At 30.5% G+C, this 16,090-nt stretch overlaps 2 protein-coding genes across 2 annotated transcripts; both read left to right on the top strand.

The window, feature by feature from the left end:
- The first annotated feature begins 2,647 nt into the window (after positions 1-2,647).
- LOC132730990 (uncharacterized) lies at positions 2,648-8,129 on the top strand. The gene is made up of 7 exons (XM_060717085.1): positions 2,648-2,860; positions 3,956-4,064; positions 4,824-5,273; positions 5,534-5,761; positions 6,183-6,830; positions 6,959-7,153; positions 7,340-8,129. The coding sequence occupies exons 2-7, from the start codon at positions 3,968-3,970 to the stop codon at positions 7,990-7,992; spliced, it is 2,271 nt and encodes a 756-aa protein (XP_060573068.1). The 5' UTR covers positions 2,648-2,860; positions 3,956-3,967; the 3' UTR covers positions 7,993-8,129.
- Positions 8,130-11,728: 3,599 nt separating this feature from the next.
- On the top strand, positions 11,729-15,794 carry LOC132730991 (uncharacterized). Its single transcript, XM_060717086.1, has 5 exons — positions 11,729-11,842; positions 13,577-13,621; positions 14,061-14,198; positions 14,403-14,504; positions 15,388-15,794. Exons 1-5 carry the CDS (start codon positions 11,797-11,799, stop codon positions 15,513-15,515), a joined length of 459 nt encoding a protein of 152 aa, XP_060573069.1. The 5' UTR covers positions 11,729-11,796; the 3' UTR covers positions 15,516-15,794.
- Positions 15,795-16,090: the final 296 nt, after the last annotated feature.

Consider the following 16,090-nt stretch of genomic DNA (forward strand, 5'->3'; position numbering starts at 1 on the left):
TTTATTTATTAATTATCTGAATGGTGGGTTTAAATTTGACGTTATAAATATGCATTATGTACGTCACTTTGCGTGCGAAAACCCATGTTACCCTTGTGTTTCAGTTGGCAGCATGCAGGTTTCCATTTGTTCGATATTGAAACATTTATTTTCGGAAAGATTTTTTGATGAGTTGGTTAATTGTTACCTGATATGATTTATAAACTTTAATGAGTTGGACAACTGATACTCAGTAGATTCTAGCTAATATTTTATATGATTTATACATGTATACACTAGATGTCATGTGTTAACACGAGGTCACCTAATATATTTTCCAAAAACATAATGTCTACTTTCACTTTCTGTCTACCGAAAAAAAGTGAATAGACACACGTGACTTTCCTCTTAGTTACAAATTAATTAAGACCTTTTTCTACATTCGTAATAAAAATATTTATTGACATTTTGTATTTATACATGCAGTTTTTGAACAATCTTTTTGAAGAAATACAGCGTTTCCATCGGATGACAAATAAAATTGGACACTAAATATAAAAAAAAAAGAATATTTGCATAAAATTCACAAAATCATGATTTATACAAACAGAAGTAGTTATAGGTCACTGCCATGCATGCTACCGACATAAAACACACGTCAAATATATACTTTTTGTTTGTTGCATTTATTTGTGAATAAATATATAAAGTACATAAATCGTTTGATTGAGAGAGGAAATAGTAGAGTGAAAATACTTAAAATGTAATGTTATTGTCCGATGCACTTAATCGTTTTTTAAAGATTAAGGAAATTTCGTTGCAATGTTTCACTGCTTATACAAATAAACGTACCATGAATATAAGTTCCAGTAAAAACCTGCTTTCAATAACACTGGATGAACATTTTGTAATTCAGTTAATTATGTCTTGAAGAGTGTTTGGTCTTTTATATGCAACTTAATATGTACTTTAATGAACCTTTGCATTGGACATTTTGATGAAAGTTACACTCTAATACTTTGTAATGATAACTTTTTAATAACCTGTATATCTTATAAGTGAATTATGTAAAGCATGATCTAATATTGTTTAGAGTTTAGTATCTGTACTCATACCAAAAGGCCGTAAAATATATATGCACACTAAGTATAAAATCAGTACACGCATTATTTTGAATAAAAATGCTGTATTTAGAATAATATTTATGTTACCTAAAATGTGTGGGACAATATTACTTATTTAATAAAACTGCAAGATTCGCGTTATCCTATCTGGACTCAAACGTAACACAAATGTCCTATATTCAGTTATAACGACTAGACACGAAGGATAGTATTACTTGAGTTATTTATAAAGAAAACGTCATGTGTAGGAAACCAAAGGTTCAGGTGTACAACTATATACTTTATCTGATCTAACTTTTAAAATCATTATAAAATGTGGTATAAATCATGTATTGTAGACCAAATGTATTTTCCTATCTTATGGTATAGTGCTAATATTGATTACGTTACTATTAAACATACGCGATAAACTATTTATAGAATTCAAGCGTGTATAAGCCTGTTGATATGGTAGTCTATGATTGAAATTAACGTATATAAACCTTACTGCAATAATAACATAGTGACATGGGTGTCGAAATTAGCTCAGTTGTAATGAATTTCACATATTTTCTTAAGCAACACATTATATATAGAGGATATTGAATGAGTGTAGTTTAATACTAAATTTATTGAACGAGTTGAATAAAATTATATTATGCGAGCCCCTGGCGAGCATAATATTGTTTAATTCAACGAGTTCAATAAATTTAGTATTGAATCTGCACAAATATAATATTCTTTTTATCACATATATAAAATAAGAACAGTAAACTGTTAAAATGAGTATTTTTTCAATGACGCGCCTATAGTGTAACGCTAACATTAGCGCGCTTTAACGCTATATTTCTATATAGCACAAATGACGTCACGTCGAAGTGTTATTACACTGGTGTAATATCGTTTTATTAAATGGCTTTATTACGCTCCTGCGCCGCGTTTTTTGTGATAAAATAGGGTATGGCATATTACAAAAAAAATTCAAACGAAACTTTTGTATTTCAAAACAATGTGTACAAAAGATCTTTGCACCCTCTAATCCGGTCATTTTAGTGAGTCATTTATAAATAATAAAACGAAAAATAATACCTATGGATCCAAACGCATTGAACTTTGGAGAAATGACATCGCGACTACCGTTTTATATGTAAACAAGAGGTTGTACTGTATTTGAGGTAATAATGAATGTTAAATAAATATACATTCGTAACATTAGGTCAATACACGAGAGAAGCCTGCTGGTTAACCATTTATCTATACATACACTTTTTATCAATAATGGTAAGATTCTATGGCATCGCTGAATGCTCCCACTAGGATAATTTTTGTAGACAATCCGTAGACTCAAAATAAAATACGATTTTATTATAAGAAATAGGTAGAGTATCAAAATATAATGTACCGCACGAAGGATCGAATGACTGCAGTACTCGAATTTTTTGTAAGAAATATGTAAAACTGTATGCATTGACACTATTGATAAACGAATACACGTTTAACGTGAAATTTCTGTCATGTCAACTATTGTGCATAAATAGTTGTCACTTTCATTGATCATATATATATTGAAAAAAAAAGAAAACTTGATATATTGTATGCTGAAGGGAATAATTTGGTAGCATTTAACCGACGTGAATTTTTTTATGGTATCCCTTGAGGTATTTATAAAGACATCGTCATATTTAGGAATGTAGACTTAAAAATGTACGTGTTTTAATTTGACAGGAAAAAAAACTGGATTATTACATAAAATCACTTTTAATGAAATCTATTCAAAGGTACAGTATCTTATACAATAATATATTTTCCTCGTTTTCAAGCATTTCCCTTTGTTAATCACCTTTTATTGAATTCTACCTGACCGATATGTTATCGACATTTTTGTGTGATTATATCTTTATCATATATTTATCTATTTTAACATGTATAACCTGTTTGGTAAAAGTTTAAATTCGATTCCATAATTGTTATGATTGCCAGTTTAGAAACAATATTGAACAATTACATTTATGCATAAATTTGTCTGTTTCGTCAATTACGCATTTTCACTATGTCAAAGGAATCCTTAAAATGTATTTTTAGAATACAGATAATATGCTATTGTTTGTTTAAAATGTATTTTTAGAATACAGATAATATGCTATTGTTAGTTTAAAATGTATTTTTAGAATACAGATAATATGCTATTGTTAGTTTAAAATGTATTTTTAGAATACAGAACGTATTTAGTTTTAAAAATATTTTGTTCAAAGATACAGACGTGTGTTATCTATTCATCGTTTGTAACAAAGAAAAAAAAACACTGTTAATGATGAACAAGTTCTGTATCTAATAAATAAAAGAGATCGCATGAAAAGCACCTGTAAATCGGAATTTAATCAAAGTCAGTACCTGAAGATAATACATTTGTCAATCGTATCTTGGCATAAAGATCCTGTATGTGTAATTAAGGTTGTTACCACACTTAAGTAGAATTTTATATATGTATATAATTATCCTTCTAAACCAAATTTCAAACATCGAAGAATATGAAACATATATACTGCAAATAATTGGTATAACTTATATGCAATCATTGAAATATATGCATTCATTTTTTATTGAAAAAATGGCTTAGGCTTTATAGAAAATAAATTTCTTAATACCCCCTTTATTAACATGAACTGTAAATTCTGTAATATCTTTACAAATAATGCGTTTTGGAACATCCAATATTGATAAATCTTCATTTGAGCATTATATTTATAATATAAAACCATAAAAAGAGTTGCAGGATCTTTAAGGATCCACTTAATAGAATTTAACAAAATTGCATTTTGTTTTATAAATGTACTTTTCCGAATGTACTGTTTACTCTACAGCCTTTTTTGCAGATCTACAGAAATATGGAAGTAATAAACACGCACACATTTGGCCTCGCTATTGCCTTTCTCGTCGCTATTGCCGCATTGGTCATGGCATGGTCGAAACAATTCATAATTGGTATAGTGATTTCCTTTTTTGCACATATAATTATTTACGCAATGTAAATATGATAATAAGGGGCATCCGTGGTCGAGCGTTGGATTGTTTCATGTAAGAAAGTTATCCAGCCAGCTTACGGAACGTTAGTGGTTCTGCTCGGGTGCCTGCAATAATACAATTGTACAATTTTGGGTATTATAAATTTTTCCGTGCTGGTGGAGCAATATACGCCCCAACGTACATTTGTTTGAAAAGTCAAAATTGATCATTAAAGAATATACCCAACAAAGAAACTTTTTTCTGGAAATATTTGTCCTTATGTTACTATATGACCTTAAAGTTTGGCAATTATTTACTCTACTTGTCTCAATATTGACAACAGTGAAATGATAAATATCAATTTTACAGAGGTCTACTGGATAAAGCTTCGTGCTCATTTATTCATGAGGTGTATAATTACATGAATACATGTAATAGCAAGAAAAGGACTAATACTTTTGAAACCGTAATACTTGATATTGTAAGAAAGTGTATACATTATTCCTTCTTATTGATGTTTTTTTTTTAGTTGACGTAAAAACAAATAGATAAAAAACAAAACAAAAAGAAACAAGCCTGTCTGTAAAAAAATGTTACTGTTTCATCTGTTTAACATTTTTGTATGATAAATAACACATTTTAAATAAAATGATTTTATATATGCCATAAATTTCATAGGCTTTAAGATAAGTGTCAATTTAAAACGTACGAATATTACTTTTGATATTTCTCTTGCAGGAAAACCAAACATTGAACGTTTACGGTCATATGCACATGGGCTAAAGCTGCAAATCCATAACATAGAGGGGAGCTCTCTTTTCGAAGCGATAGCAGATCAGCTAAGCCATCTGAACTGTCATGGGTCTTACACACCAGATATCATCAGGAACAAGACCAAAGGAAATATATCGTTATCATTTTGGCAAAATGTTAAAGGACACCTTACTTTTCGGAAAGAGCAAGAAGTTTGGAAAAGTCATGCAATAATGCTACACGAAATAGCTGATGCTTATAACAGAACTATCGAGGTTGTTCATTACGACAGAAAAGAGACAACAGTGATAAGGCCAGCCGGTACTGAGGTAACTCGTCATTTGCAGACTGTTTACATTGGCTATGGTGGACAGGGGCATTTTTTCTCATTGCGGCCACTTGACGCAAATCGAACAGCGGGAATTAGGCCAGAAGGTATTTGTTTTCTAAATATATGAAACGCATTATTGTTTTACTTTGATTTATTGTTTTACAAATCTCCGTTTGTTGTTGGCTTTAGAAGGTCTATAATTTTTGGAACTAACGTGAGACCATAACATATTTTCAACATATCTATCTTTTTATCAATGTATTACTTTTATTCATAAACGTTACAAAAAAATGTTAGTAATCATTTTACCTTTGATAAGATTTTTTTATATAAGGCATTCTAATTTTGTTTTGTTTGTTCAAAGCTAACCATCCGGACACTTCAAAGTCAAAAGCGACAAACAATGTTTTGATTGGTGACAACACTAAACAATACGTCATTCATTTACCAACGGGAGATAATGACGATGACTATTCAATAACAAAAAATATTGTTGTTGGCGATAATACGTCTCAATATATCATTGCAACCTTTAGGACATCAAAGGAGTTGATAGCCGTCCTACGTGAAATGGAATCAACGGGCACTGAGGGTAATGTATTTAACTGAATTTTATACACAATTGTGCATTGTTTATTGAGAAGATACTCCTGTGTACATAAATTTGGTCACATTTGTTTGTTATATAATTATGCAAAATCATTTTTCACTTATATTACAGTTACAAGTCAAAGACATCAAATAAGTGCTCACCGTTATTGTTCCTTTGAGCAATTTTTTTAATACTTCGTTCAAATCTTATGTTACACTTTTAAGGAAGAGTTACAGAACCTCTTTTTCAGAAGCTCGTCAATAAGGTCAAAATCACAGTAACAAAGGTTTAATTTAGTAACTTTGTTACTTTTTTCCATCTTTTGAACTGCAAGAAAGATACTGAGAATAAATTATTCGGGCAAATTGTTATCTAAAAATTATTATGCAAAAAGAGAAAAGCCTTTACGTAAATATTTCAGGTTCTGAACATAGATTAAAACTGAAAATTAGAGAAAGATCAGAAACACTGTCTGACGAACAGCTAATAGAAAAACATAAACGTACTATAGCCTTGCTTGAGGACAAAGACAGTGAACCAAGAAGAAAACTTGAAGAAGCACTAGAACCGTTAGGTGTGATATATGAAAAGTCGTCATTAGAATGCATCTTGCTACATTTGAAGCTAGATTCTGTTGCAAAAGGTTGTGAATTCGTCACAAAATTCCAGGCAGGTGATTTGGATAACATAATGAAGGTCATTGCATGCCCACTCTACCATAATAACACGTCTACATACGATATCCAGTTGCAATTCAGTTTGACGCTAAGCGTAACAGAGAGTGAAAAATTAAGGCCTTATCTTCACTGTCAGGTTGTCAGAAATTCGAGTGAGAAGAAAACTGAATCTGTAGAAAATCCAGTAGAGAAGGAAACGACTAATCTGAAAGCAGATAGTACGAACCAAGGCATTTCTATAGTTTTACGCCAAAAACCTGACCACAAGATAAGTGAAACGGTTTCTGCTGGAGATTTGGCTACAAAAATACCAGAGGTTACTTTTAGAAGTTTAACAAAGTCACACCTACTTGAATATAGTTCTGATATAGACATTCATTTTGAAAAGTATGGTATGTATCTGTCCATTAGTTTGCTTTCCCTTCAGATATTGCATATGGAATTCAGATTCAGTCATTTTGAAATGCATTTATATTTGTAGAGTCATATTTTGAACTGATTTCAAATTTGTCGTTTCTAGGCTCTCTTAACACAACATATTTTTCAAAGAGATCATCAAGGGAGATTGCTCTTCAAAATGCATCTAACATGATATCAGAAAGTACGAGGGGCTATGTTGGTTCTATACTGATTGGTAGAAATCGAGCTGGTACTTGTTTTCGTGTTGGGAAAAGATATGTCATGACTGCATATCATGTCATTGCCAAAGTAATAGGTAACACGTCGTTTTCTTGTTTTTTGTGTGTCTTTTCTTGATTCAAATATCAATGTTAACACGGCTGAAATATAATTTTGAAATTCACAAATATTTTTAAAACTATTTCAGTTTAGATTCCTTGACATAGTTTAAAAAAGGAATAACAATTCATTATTTTTCGAACTTGAAATCTCTTTTAAACAGAAAACCGGCCTGTTGAAGATCACTTAGAAAACATCTATGTTGAGTTTCCTGATGTAGAAGAGAAACATCTTGCAAAACCTTGTTTTCATGATAAATGCATTGATTTCTCAGTGCTCGAACTTGCTAGTGAAAATACCGAAATGAAGCCATTAAAACTGGTCGTAGACTGTTATCCAGGATTTCCTTTTTACACAATTTGCAATATCAAATCATCGAGAAAAATACGAAGATCAGTCATTGCAAGTACAGACTATACAACAAAATCCACTCCATCAGAGTGGATACTATTTGAGTCGGACAATTTCAAATATGGATGTTCTGGTGCGCCAGGGATCGCCATAATTGATGGCAAGGTATGTATGGTAACAATGCTTCTTGGAACTATTGTAACAGACGCTAACGCTTGGTACTATGGAGTGAAAATGACAGAAGTCTACAAAAGAATGTCTGAGAAACATCCTGACATAGCGGATGAAATATTTGCTTCCTTCAAAGACCATTCCTTCCAAAACGAATCGACGGATGTCATGAAAAATACACCAACCAGGAATAATTCACAAAACTCTGTACCCATGTTAGGACGACGTAAAAAACTAACATATAAACATAAGATAATAGCAATAGCAAACAAACTAAAATGTTTGTTTCTATAAATATGATACATCAATACAAAAAATATTGACATCATGAAGTGTATCCTCGTGCTTTCAACTTTATTTCATAAAAAAAACATTTTGTATCTAAGACTGTCTCTTGATTATGTCAATGGAAAAAGAAGTTCCAAGATGTGAAAAAGTGTTTAAGTGTCCGTATGTTTATTTAAGCAATTCATTCACATTGCAAACACATTTTTGCACTATATTTATTTAACGTTAAGTTTTTTGTCTGTTTTTTTTTTTAACATAAAGAATATGTATAATCATTAAAGATAAACTATGTTCAAATTTCATATTTGAAAATATTTATAATTGCTACACAGTCTCTTTTTAATTATAAAATAAAACTGTTTTGACTTCTAACAAAGTAGATATGTTGCGTTTAAAATTCTACATACTATAGGTGATTGCAATATGAACATATAGTGCCATTAAAAAAACCCGGCAGGTTTTCTTTAAGAAAATACCATTTTTACTTGACCTGTAATAGGGAATGTAGCTTACTATACATAATTTATTCATTCTTTTTTTTCAAATTAGAAATATTCGGTAAGAATTTCATAAATTTCAATAAATTTATGTGACTAAACGAGATGGGAGTTATAAATTCTAAATAGAGAAAACACACCCTAACTGAGATAAATTTTCATAATTTGTTGGACATCGTTATATCTTTATACGAAAATAATGAAAAATGTTACGAAAAGAATTATGATACTGTATTTAAATATAAAATAACATTTAAATATCTCAGAGTGTTATGTAGTTGAAAAGATATACACTGACATGGTCTTTCAGATATTTGTGTAAGTTATTTATAACGTGCTGTAAGACAAGACAAATCATAATGTATAACGATAAAGCTAGGTACACAAGTCCGGTCTGTAAATAGTTGATAAACAATTGTGATAATAAATGTAGAAATACGTACATTGTACATACGTTAGAAAGCAGAAGTATTATCACGCATCATTGTCCAATGGAATGTTGTATCAAAACCATTATTCGCTGCAGAAGGAAAATAAAACGTTTACTTCAACTTTGTTTTTGAAGTGTTTTTGTTAAACAATTATTACAGATTTTGATGTTTTATTTTCAGTTTGATAATTTTGTATTAATCTCCTGAAGCGATGACAATATTTTATACATTTGTTAAAGGCACAATATATCCCTGAAACAAATATTTCTTTTATACTTCTTAAGAAATGGCAACCGTGAATTTTATAATGTTCAAATAATTGTTTTTAGAAAATGTAAAGTGCATGTGAAATAAGTTGTCATAATGGTAGCGAAATGTAAACAATGTATTAGTTTGACTTCCATACAATATACTTATTCACTAGAAATGTTTTTATTACCAAATAGCAAAAGATGAAAATGAAAAAGACGTATCGGGTAACTTGCCGGTGAGTTACCTTTTTGAAATTATAAAAGAACATCAACATTGAACATGGAAAAGCTTTTGAGTAATAAAAATTCAAACTTTTCTGCATTATAATGGGCCTTAATACACCGATTGCCAGAGGTAAAAACAATAGGGTAAAACAAGTAAGATGCTAAACATATTAAGTTAATAAGTCGCTCTTTAACACTTAATCATATGACTGTAGTTTTTCGTCAATGTAGAATGAGACTTCTTCAATAAAGGCGTTAATAATAGTTCATATATAATAAAGATTGATAATGAACTTTAACGTAAATTTGCATATGAAAACAGTAAAAACAAAGACAATACGCTCCAACAAACACGCTTAGTTATTTAAAATGATGTACAGAAGACAATTTATCTTAACGCAATAAAATAATAATTAAGATATTTTTACATAAAGCAACAGTAATTGTGAAATTGTAATAATTATGAACATTAAAAACAAACCATACGTTTAAAGCGACTGGCCTCCAGATGGTAAAATGTGGAAATAAAATGGCATAAAAATTTCAAGTAAACGTCTAGTAATAGGTTTAATGTATAAATCCATTATAACTGTCATCTTAATTCAACACAAATGTGGATAAAATCATCAATATATCGTGTTTTTTCTTTCTTTGCATAATCTACGACATGTATTACGTTACTTACGCAGTAGCAAATATAAATATGAGAATACAATACAGTCATCATGGTTTCTTGTCAAGAAGTCGTTCAGAAAAATAACAGTATTAGTACGCCCGGGGTCGTATGACAATTTTAAATAATGAGTAGGCGTAATCAAATCTCAAATTATAGTTTAAATTGGTTTATTGGTCATCATTTATATATGATATTTTTCATCAATTATAATTTTCAGTGTCACAAACTACCAAAAATATCAAAACAAAAGCGGTTTATTTGTTTTCTTTTATGTTTAATACGATATCGGATTCGTGCGTTCGGGCTCACGGGTCACGATATTGTCGTGTACAATCGCGTGGAACATGAAAAAAAGAAAACTTGAAACAATATGCTTTTGCTGAGCATTAGTTTATTCTACATAGGGAGACAAAGGGCAAATTTTCATTTCTTGATTTTGAGTTTTTCATTAATTATTCTGTAAATGTCCTCAAAATGAATATATAAGGCAGTCACAGGAACAAATCTTTTCTCATTATTAGGTATTAAATGATTGTATTCTAACCTGAACCCACATAGGTCAGGTTAGAGCGTTAAGACTTCACAATAGATGTCACAGTGACATTTGAAAACGTTAAATAACATTTTAAATGAATGACTTAGACTTGTTTTAATCATACAATATGCACATTATCTTTTATTGTAATTTCAAGGCTTTGTTCAAGTCACAAAACGTGTTTTGAAACTACTCGGTGTCTCTGTCAGCTTCTAAATTTCGTACAACATATATACATATATGTACGCTTCAAACCCAAATACATAGAATTAAATACAGAATTCCATACTGGGATTTAAAAAAATGCCATTTTAGCGTGATTTGAGTTCATAACTTCATTTTAATATTTTTCTCATTTTGCCGGAGTATCCATCATACTGAAAATAAGAACCTTTTTCACTTAAAAAGAATTTTATGCTTATAGTTTAACGCTTACACTTTGTGCGTCTTTGTGCTATGTTCGTATAACGCAATTGATTGAAAGTCATACGTACTTCCATATACCAATAGTTAATCCCTCGTAGCACAGGTTATATAATTGTATATCATCAAATTATCATATCATCTCATAAAGCTACGTAAACAGTCTTCGCCCTGTTTAACATCGCTTAAAGACGGATTTGACATTTAAATTATATTAATGGTATGATTTTTTGAACATATTTAAACCGTCCATGCAAAATACAAATGTATAATTATAACATTGCATCGTTTTTATTTATACAAACGTTTTTATACAAGTAATCAAACAAGTATTATCTAAATCATTGCATATAATACACATTTATGCATTAAAACTTAAAATATATAAAATGAATACTGTTAACGACGACGGTAGGGTGCTTAAGAACACTTTTTTATGATCTGCGATGTAAGTTTCAACATTTTCCATTGCACTCGAGTGATCTTCATATATCTTATTTCGGACAGCTTATTTTAAACTGTCATAAAGACGGTTTGGTTGAACATATCCTTTGATAAAGTAACGTTGACGCCCTTCGTACCCCCCTTAGCACCGGTTACAGACGAATGGACATTCAAATTGTATAAATAGTATGATTTGAAAACTTTGAAACAAACCTTTTACATTAAGTATATTAAAAATGCAAAACCAACTCAAGGTCTGCATATTTATGTATAATTGATCACTTAATTAATATACAACATAAAGGAGTCACTTAACAAAACTGTGATCATGATCGCATTAACGTTTGTATTTATTGGTGTATTGTCCATCCAAGGTATTTATACAAGTTTCTTTTTCTTAGTTTATATTTTCTCCTTTTTTAGATATTCTTACTTAAAAGAGCTATGAATAATCGAGAAACGTTTTTATCTACTTCAAGCGTACTAAATAGGTGGCGAATCATTTGTTGTTTTACAGATACATATTTTATATTAATGATGGACACAATTGTAAACTAACACACATTTTTTCAAGCAATGGAAACGGTGTAGCCTACAATAGATCATTACAGATCCAATTTAAGCAAGTCAATAAGCGGCTTTGTATTTCGAGAGCTATGAATAATCAAGAACCGTTTTTTACATTCAACAGGTTGCGAAGCATATACATATATTATATTAATGATGGGCAAAAGTGTAAACTTACACACAATTTTTAAAGCAATGGACTTTGAATCATTACAGATCCGGTTTAAGGGTGTCTTTTTGCGGCTACATACTTCATTCCGCCAAGGACCAGCTGTAGCTGGTAGCTTGACTTTTTTTTATCTTATTGCATATTTATCATTTTTCTTGAAGTTCGTACCTTACAATATGTTGAAATGTTAAAATATTGTACAATATGACAGTAAAATGATTGTATGCACGCACTTGTAGTTGATTTGGATGATTTCTTGTCAACTATATACTATTCAAATACATTTATGTGAAATATCTACTTAACCAATATACCAAAACACACACGCTAAACATCTTTTCCGTGAGATGCATTTTCATCTTTTTTTTTGCATTGAATCTTTTTTTTCAATTTATAAAATGTCACTTGTTTTTACTTTAAAGTGAAAACATCTCTGACTGATTACTTCTTCGTAATTTACATATTAACATATTGAAAACGTTTTATAATTGAGCAAAAATAATATAAAATAGACTATAAAACAATTGCAATTACGATCTGTCATAAGTAGATATGCATTTATAAATTTGCATTTTGGTAAGTTCATAATAAAGCAATCAATCTATTTCCTAATTTCTCTTTAGGATTTTATTATTTTCTTAAATTTTAACTTAGTGTTGGCTAGTTTTTATGTCGATATTTATGCTGATAAGAACACATTTTAGTCATATCTCAGCGACTGGTTCATGAACTCCAATATCCTGGATAAGCAATTTTTCCGCAGCTGACCGAATGAATTTTTAAAAAGGAGAAACAAATCAATCATGTTTTTCCATATTACTTGCGAAAACTTCTTAGAGTTATTTATCACTTGGATGCTTTCGGATAGTCATAAATAGGTTTTGTCCTTACGTGTCCTCATTTAGTTATAAATGTCCTCAGTTACTTATAAGTGTCCTAATAAGTGTCCTCAGTTAGTAATAAGTAAGAATTAAATGACAAAGATATGCATGTATGATCAAACTTTATTTATGATTATAAAAATACTTCTTTGAATGATAAAAGTCAAATTTTTAACTTAATGAAATGCATTACACGTATAGCTTACCACATTTATTTACGTGAAGATGAAATGCGTGTGATAAAGGAAATTGGACATGACTTGAATAAAAGCTCTAGAAATAGGTTATTGCCCATGAGCAATACATGTAATACGAATTGATATGTTGTACAGAATCAGTTTGCTTGGTTTCTAATCATGAGAGAAGACATTTATAGTTCAAAATGCCATAAATTACACGTGCGACAAGACGAAAACAATACTTACAGTATGTATATAAACTACGGGTGCCTTGACAAATATGTATAAACAACTTTCTTTTCATCTCTACAGATGTAGATGGTCAATGGAAGGGCCCAATTGGTAAAGTTAAAGACGGTATGTAGAAGAATTTTAAATATTTTTAATCTAGACTTTTATTGTCTTGATCTATCCTTATTAAATTTTAAAACTTTGAAGTAAATATCTTGCTAGGTACTGGTGCTCCATGTTCTTATATCTAATTTCTAGCTTCAATACACATAATTATAATTTTATTGAATGTGATCTAGAAACAATTAGATTTAAATCTGCTAAACTAAAGAATTCAAATTGAAAGTAAATGCATTGTTGCTATTTGCGAAGTAAAAAAATCCCATATTTGTAATTATACAATCGTTCTTACTTTAAGACGGTGCTGCATGGTGCTTTTGGTATTGCAAAGATAGAAATGTCTCTTTTTGGGCCACGTCCTGCTGTAGAAGTCTGTTTAAACGCTTTATGTTATGTTCTTTGATCGTTTTTACTTTTCTTTTATTTTCGTAAACTTTATTTTCAGGAGCTGTTGATTGTAAGTTCGGCTCCGGAGGTCTTTGTAACTTGAGATTCCCTACTCTTGGTGTCCCATGTTTTCCTGGTTACGGTTGTGTAAGAATACCCGGTACCGATACTGGCGAATGCTGCAAATTAGACGACCGTACGTATCAATCCAGGATGTAAAATCATTTATAGATACAAAGTCTCGCAGTTAGTTTACACATGAACAATAGTATTTTGATTTGAGTATATGCATCCTTTTTCAGGATATCTGCATTTTGCTATTCCGCAGTTTTTTCTTTTAAACAAGATATCTCATCATGATCACTTATTACTTAAACTTCACCGATATATACACTTTCAGATGAATGCCCATTTGGACAAGACGGCGTGTGTGGAATTATAGGTGACGTCGGGTTTCACTGTCAACCTGGAACAAGATGCGTCAAAGCAAAATGTTGTATCGGTAAGATATTTTAGTTTTCTATATACCACCACTGTACAATTATATTGTCTAAAATAAAGTCGATAATTAGTCAAACGTTTCACCCAGATAAGACTACTTAACCCATTATCCGATATGCACGCATTTTAACGCTTTTTCACACCCCTTTTTTGATGCGTCAAATAGTGAAAAAATGCCTTATTTAGGCTCCCAACACTTGTTTTTGTTTGAGAAATGTTGTTTAAAAAAGTGACCACTTTTTCGGCGCGGTCCCCCAACCAAAAGATACATCAAGGGGTTACCAAAACGGGGATGTGCCCCTTCCTGTTTTGGTTTTTTGAAGGGGGCGGTAGTCTCCCTCATCGCCAAGAAAAGTTTGGACTTTTGACAGGCTAAAAATGACCCCAGATCAACATAAGGTAACGTGTAACCAACGCTGAAAAGCATCTTACACTGTCTAAATCCGTTGGGAAGTTACAGCAAAAAAGTCATTGTTAGCAAATTTGAGATGTCACCCTTTGTTCTCAATTGATCTCGTTTTTCCAAATTTATAGTTATGTCTGACGAGGATTTATTGATATATCTTTGACCTCAGTTAGTGAACATGATGAAGTTTACAAGTCAATGTGAGCTCTGTGAGAAATAAAGTAAATACTCGTTCATGAAGACAACAAAACAATATTTTGAAAAAGAGACTTTAATTACATTTATATGTTCTAAATTTCATACACAAAACTGTTATTGTTATAAAATATCTGCATTATTTTGATACTTTTGTACTATTGTTACATTTTCTACAAATACTTTTGTTAAAGGTACTGCAAAATTTCAATTTATTCATTTGAAATATATGAAACTGATTAATATTCGAATTTTCAATATTGCTGTACGCATTTTTTTTCAGATACGTGCCCAAACGGCCAAAATGGCACGTGTAATATTTTCGATGGGCCATCATGTGCCGAAGGTACAAAGTGTTACTTTGGAGACACCCCTGATGCTGTAGGAAAATGCTGTGTTAAAAATGACTAAACAATATTTAAATTACTGAAGAAATTCAAAATATATAGATTTTGAAGTTTTCATTTTAAATTTACACGCTTCTTGACCACTGTGCAAGATTTTTAAAAAATCAGAATAGTTATATTTTGTTTCATTGCCAATACGTTACATATGTATAATCATAATGAAAATTGCTCAAAATTCTATCACCTACAAGAAAACTGATAAACATCTTGTGCATATTGATACCATTATAACATTTTCCCTAATTTGTGTAAAAGAAATTGACAATTAAATCTGCTACTTATATATTTTTTACCCTTTATGTTTCATATATTTTATATAGAGTTTTTGCCAACTAAAATGGATATCACTCTTGACAAAGGAGGTAAATATGGTTAAATGAGGAATAGTTTATTTCAATTATCATGAAAATCAGATTTTAAATTTGAATTGTTTATAACTAAAGGCCCAAGAAAACAAGAATGGACGATAGAATAATTGATTTACTCTTTGACATACTTTCTTTGATACTTCGTGTTTCAGCTTTAGTTTGGCGAGAATTCTTTACCAGAACTCAACTAAGGATAACATGATGTTTGTTT

Source organism: Ruditapes philippinarum, unplaced genomic scaffold (genome assembly GCF_026571515.1).
Source record: "Ruditapes philippinarum isolate M1 unplaced genomic scaffold, ASM2657151v2 ctg1291_1_1_1_1, whole genome shotgun sequence".
In the NCBI taxonomy this organism is placed as follows: Eukaryota; Metazoa; Mollusca; class Bivalvia; order Venerida; family Veneridae; genus Ruditapes; species Ruditapes philippinarum.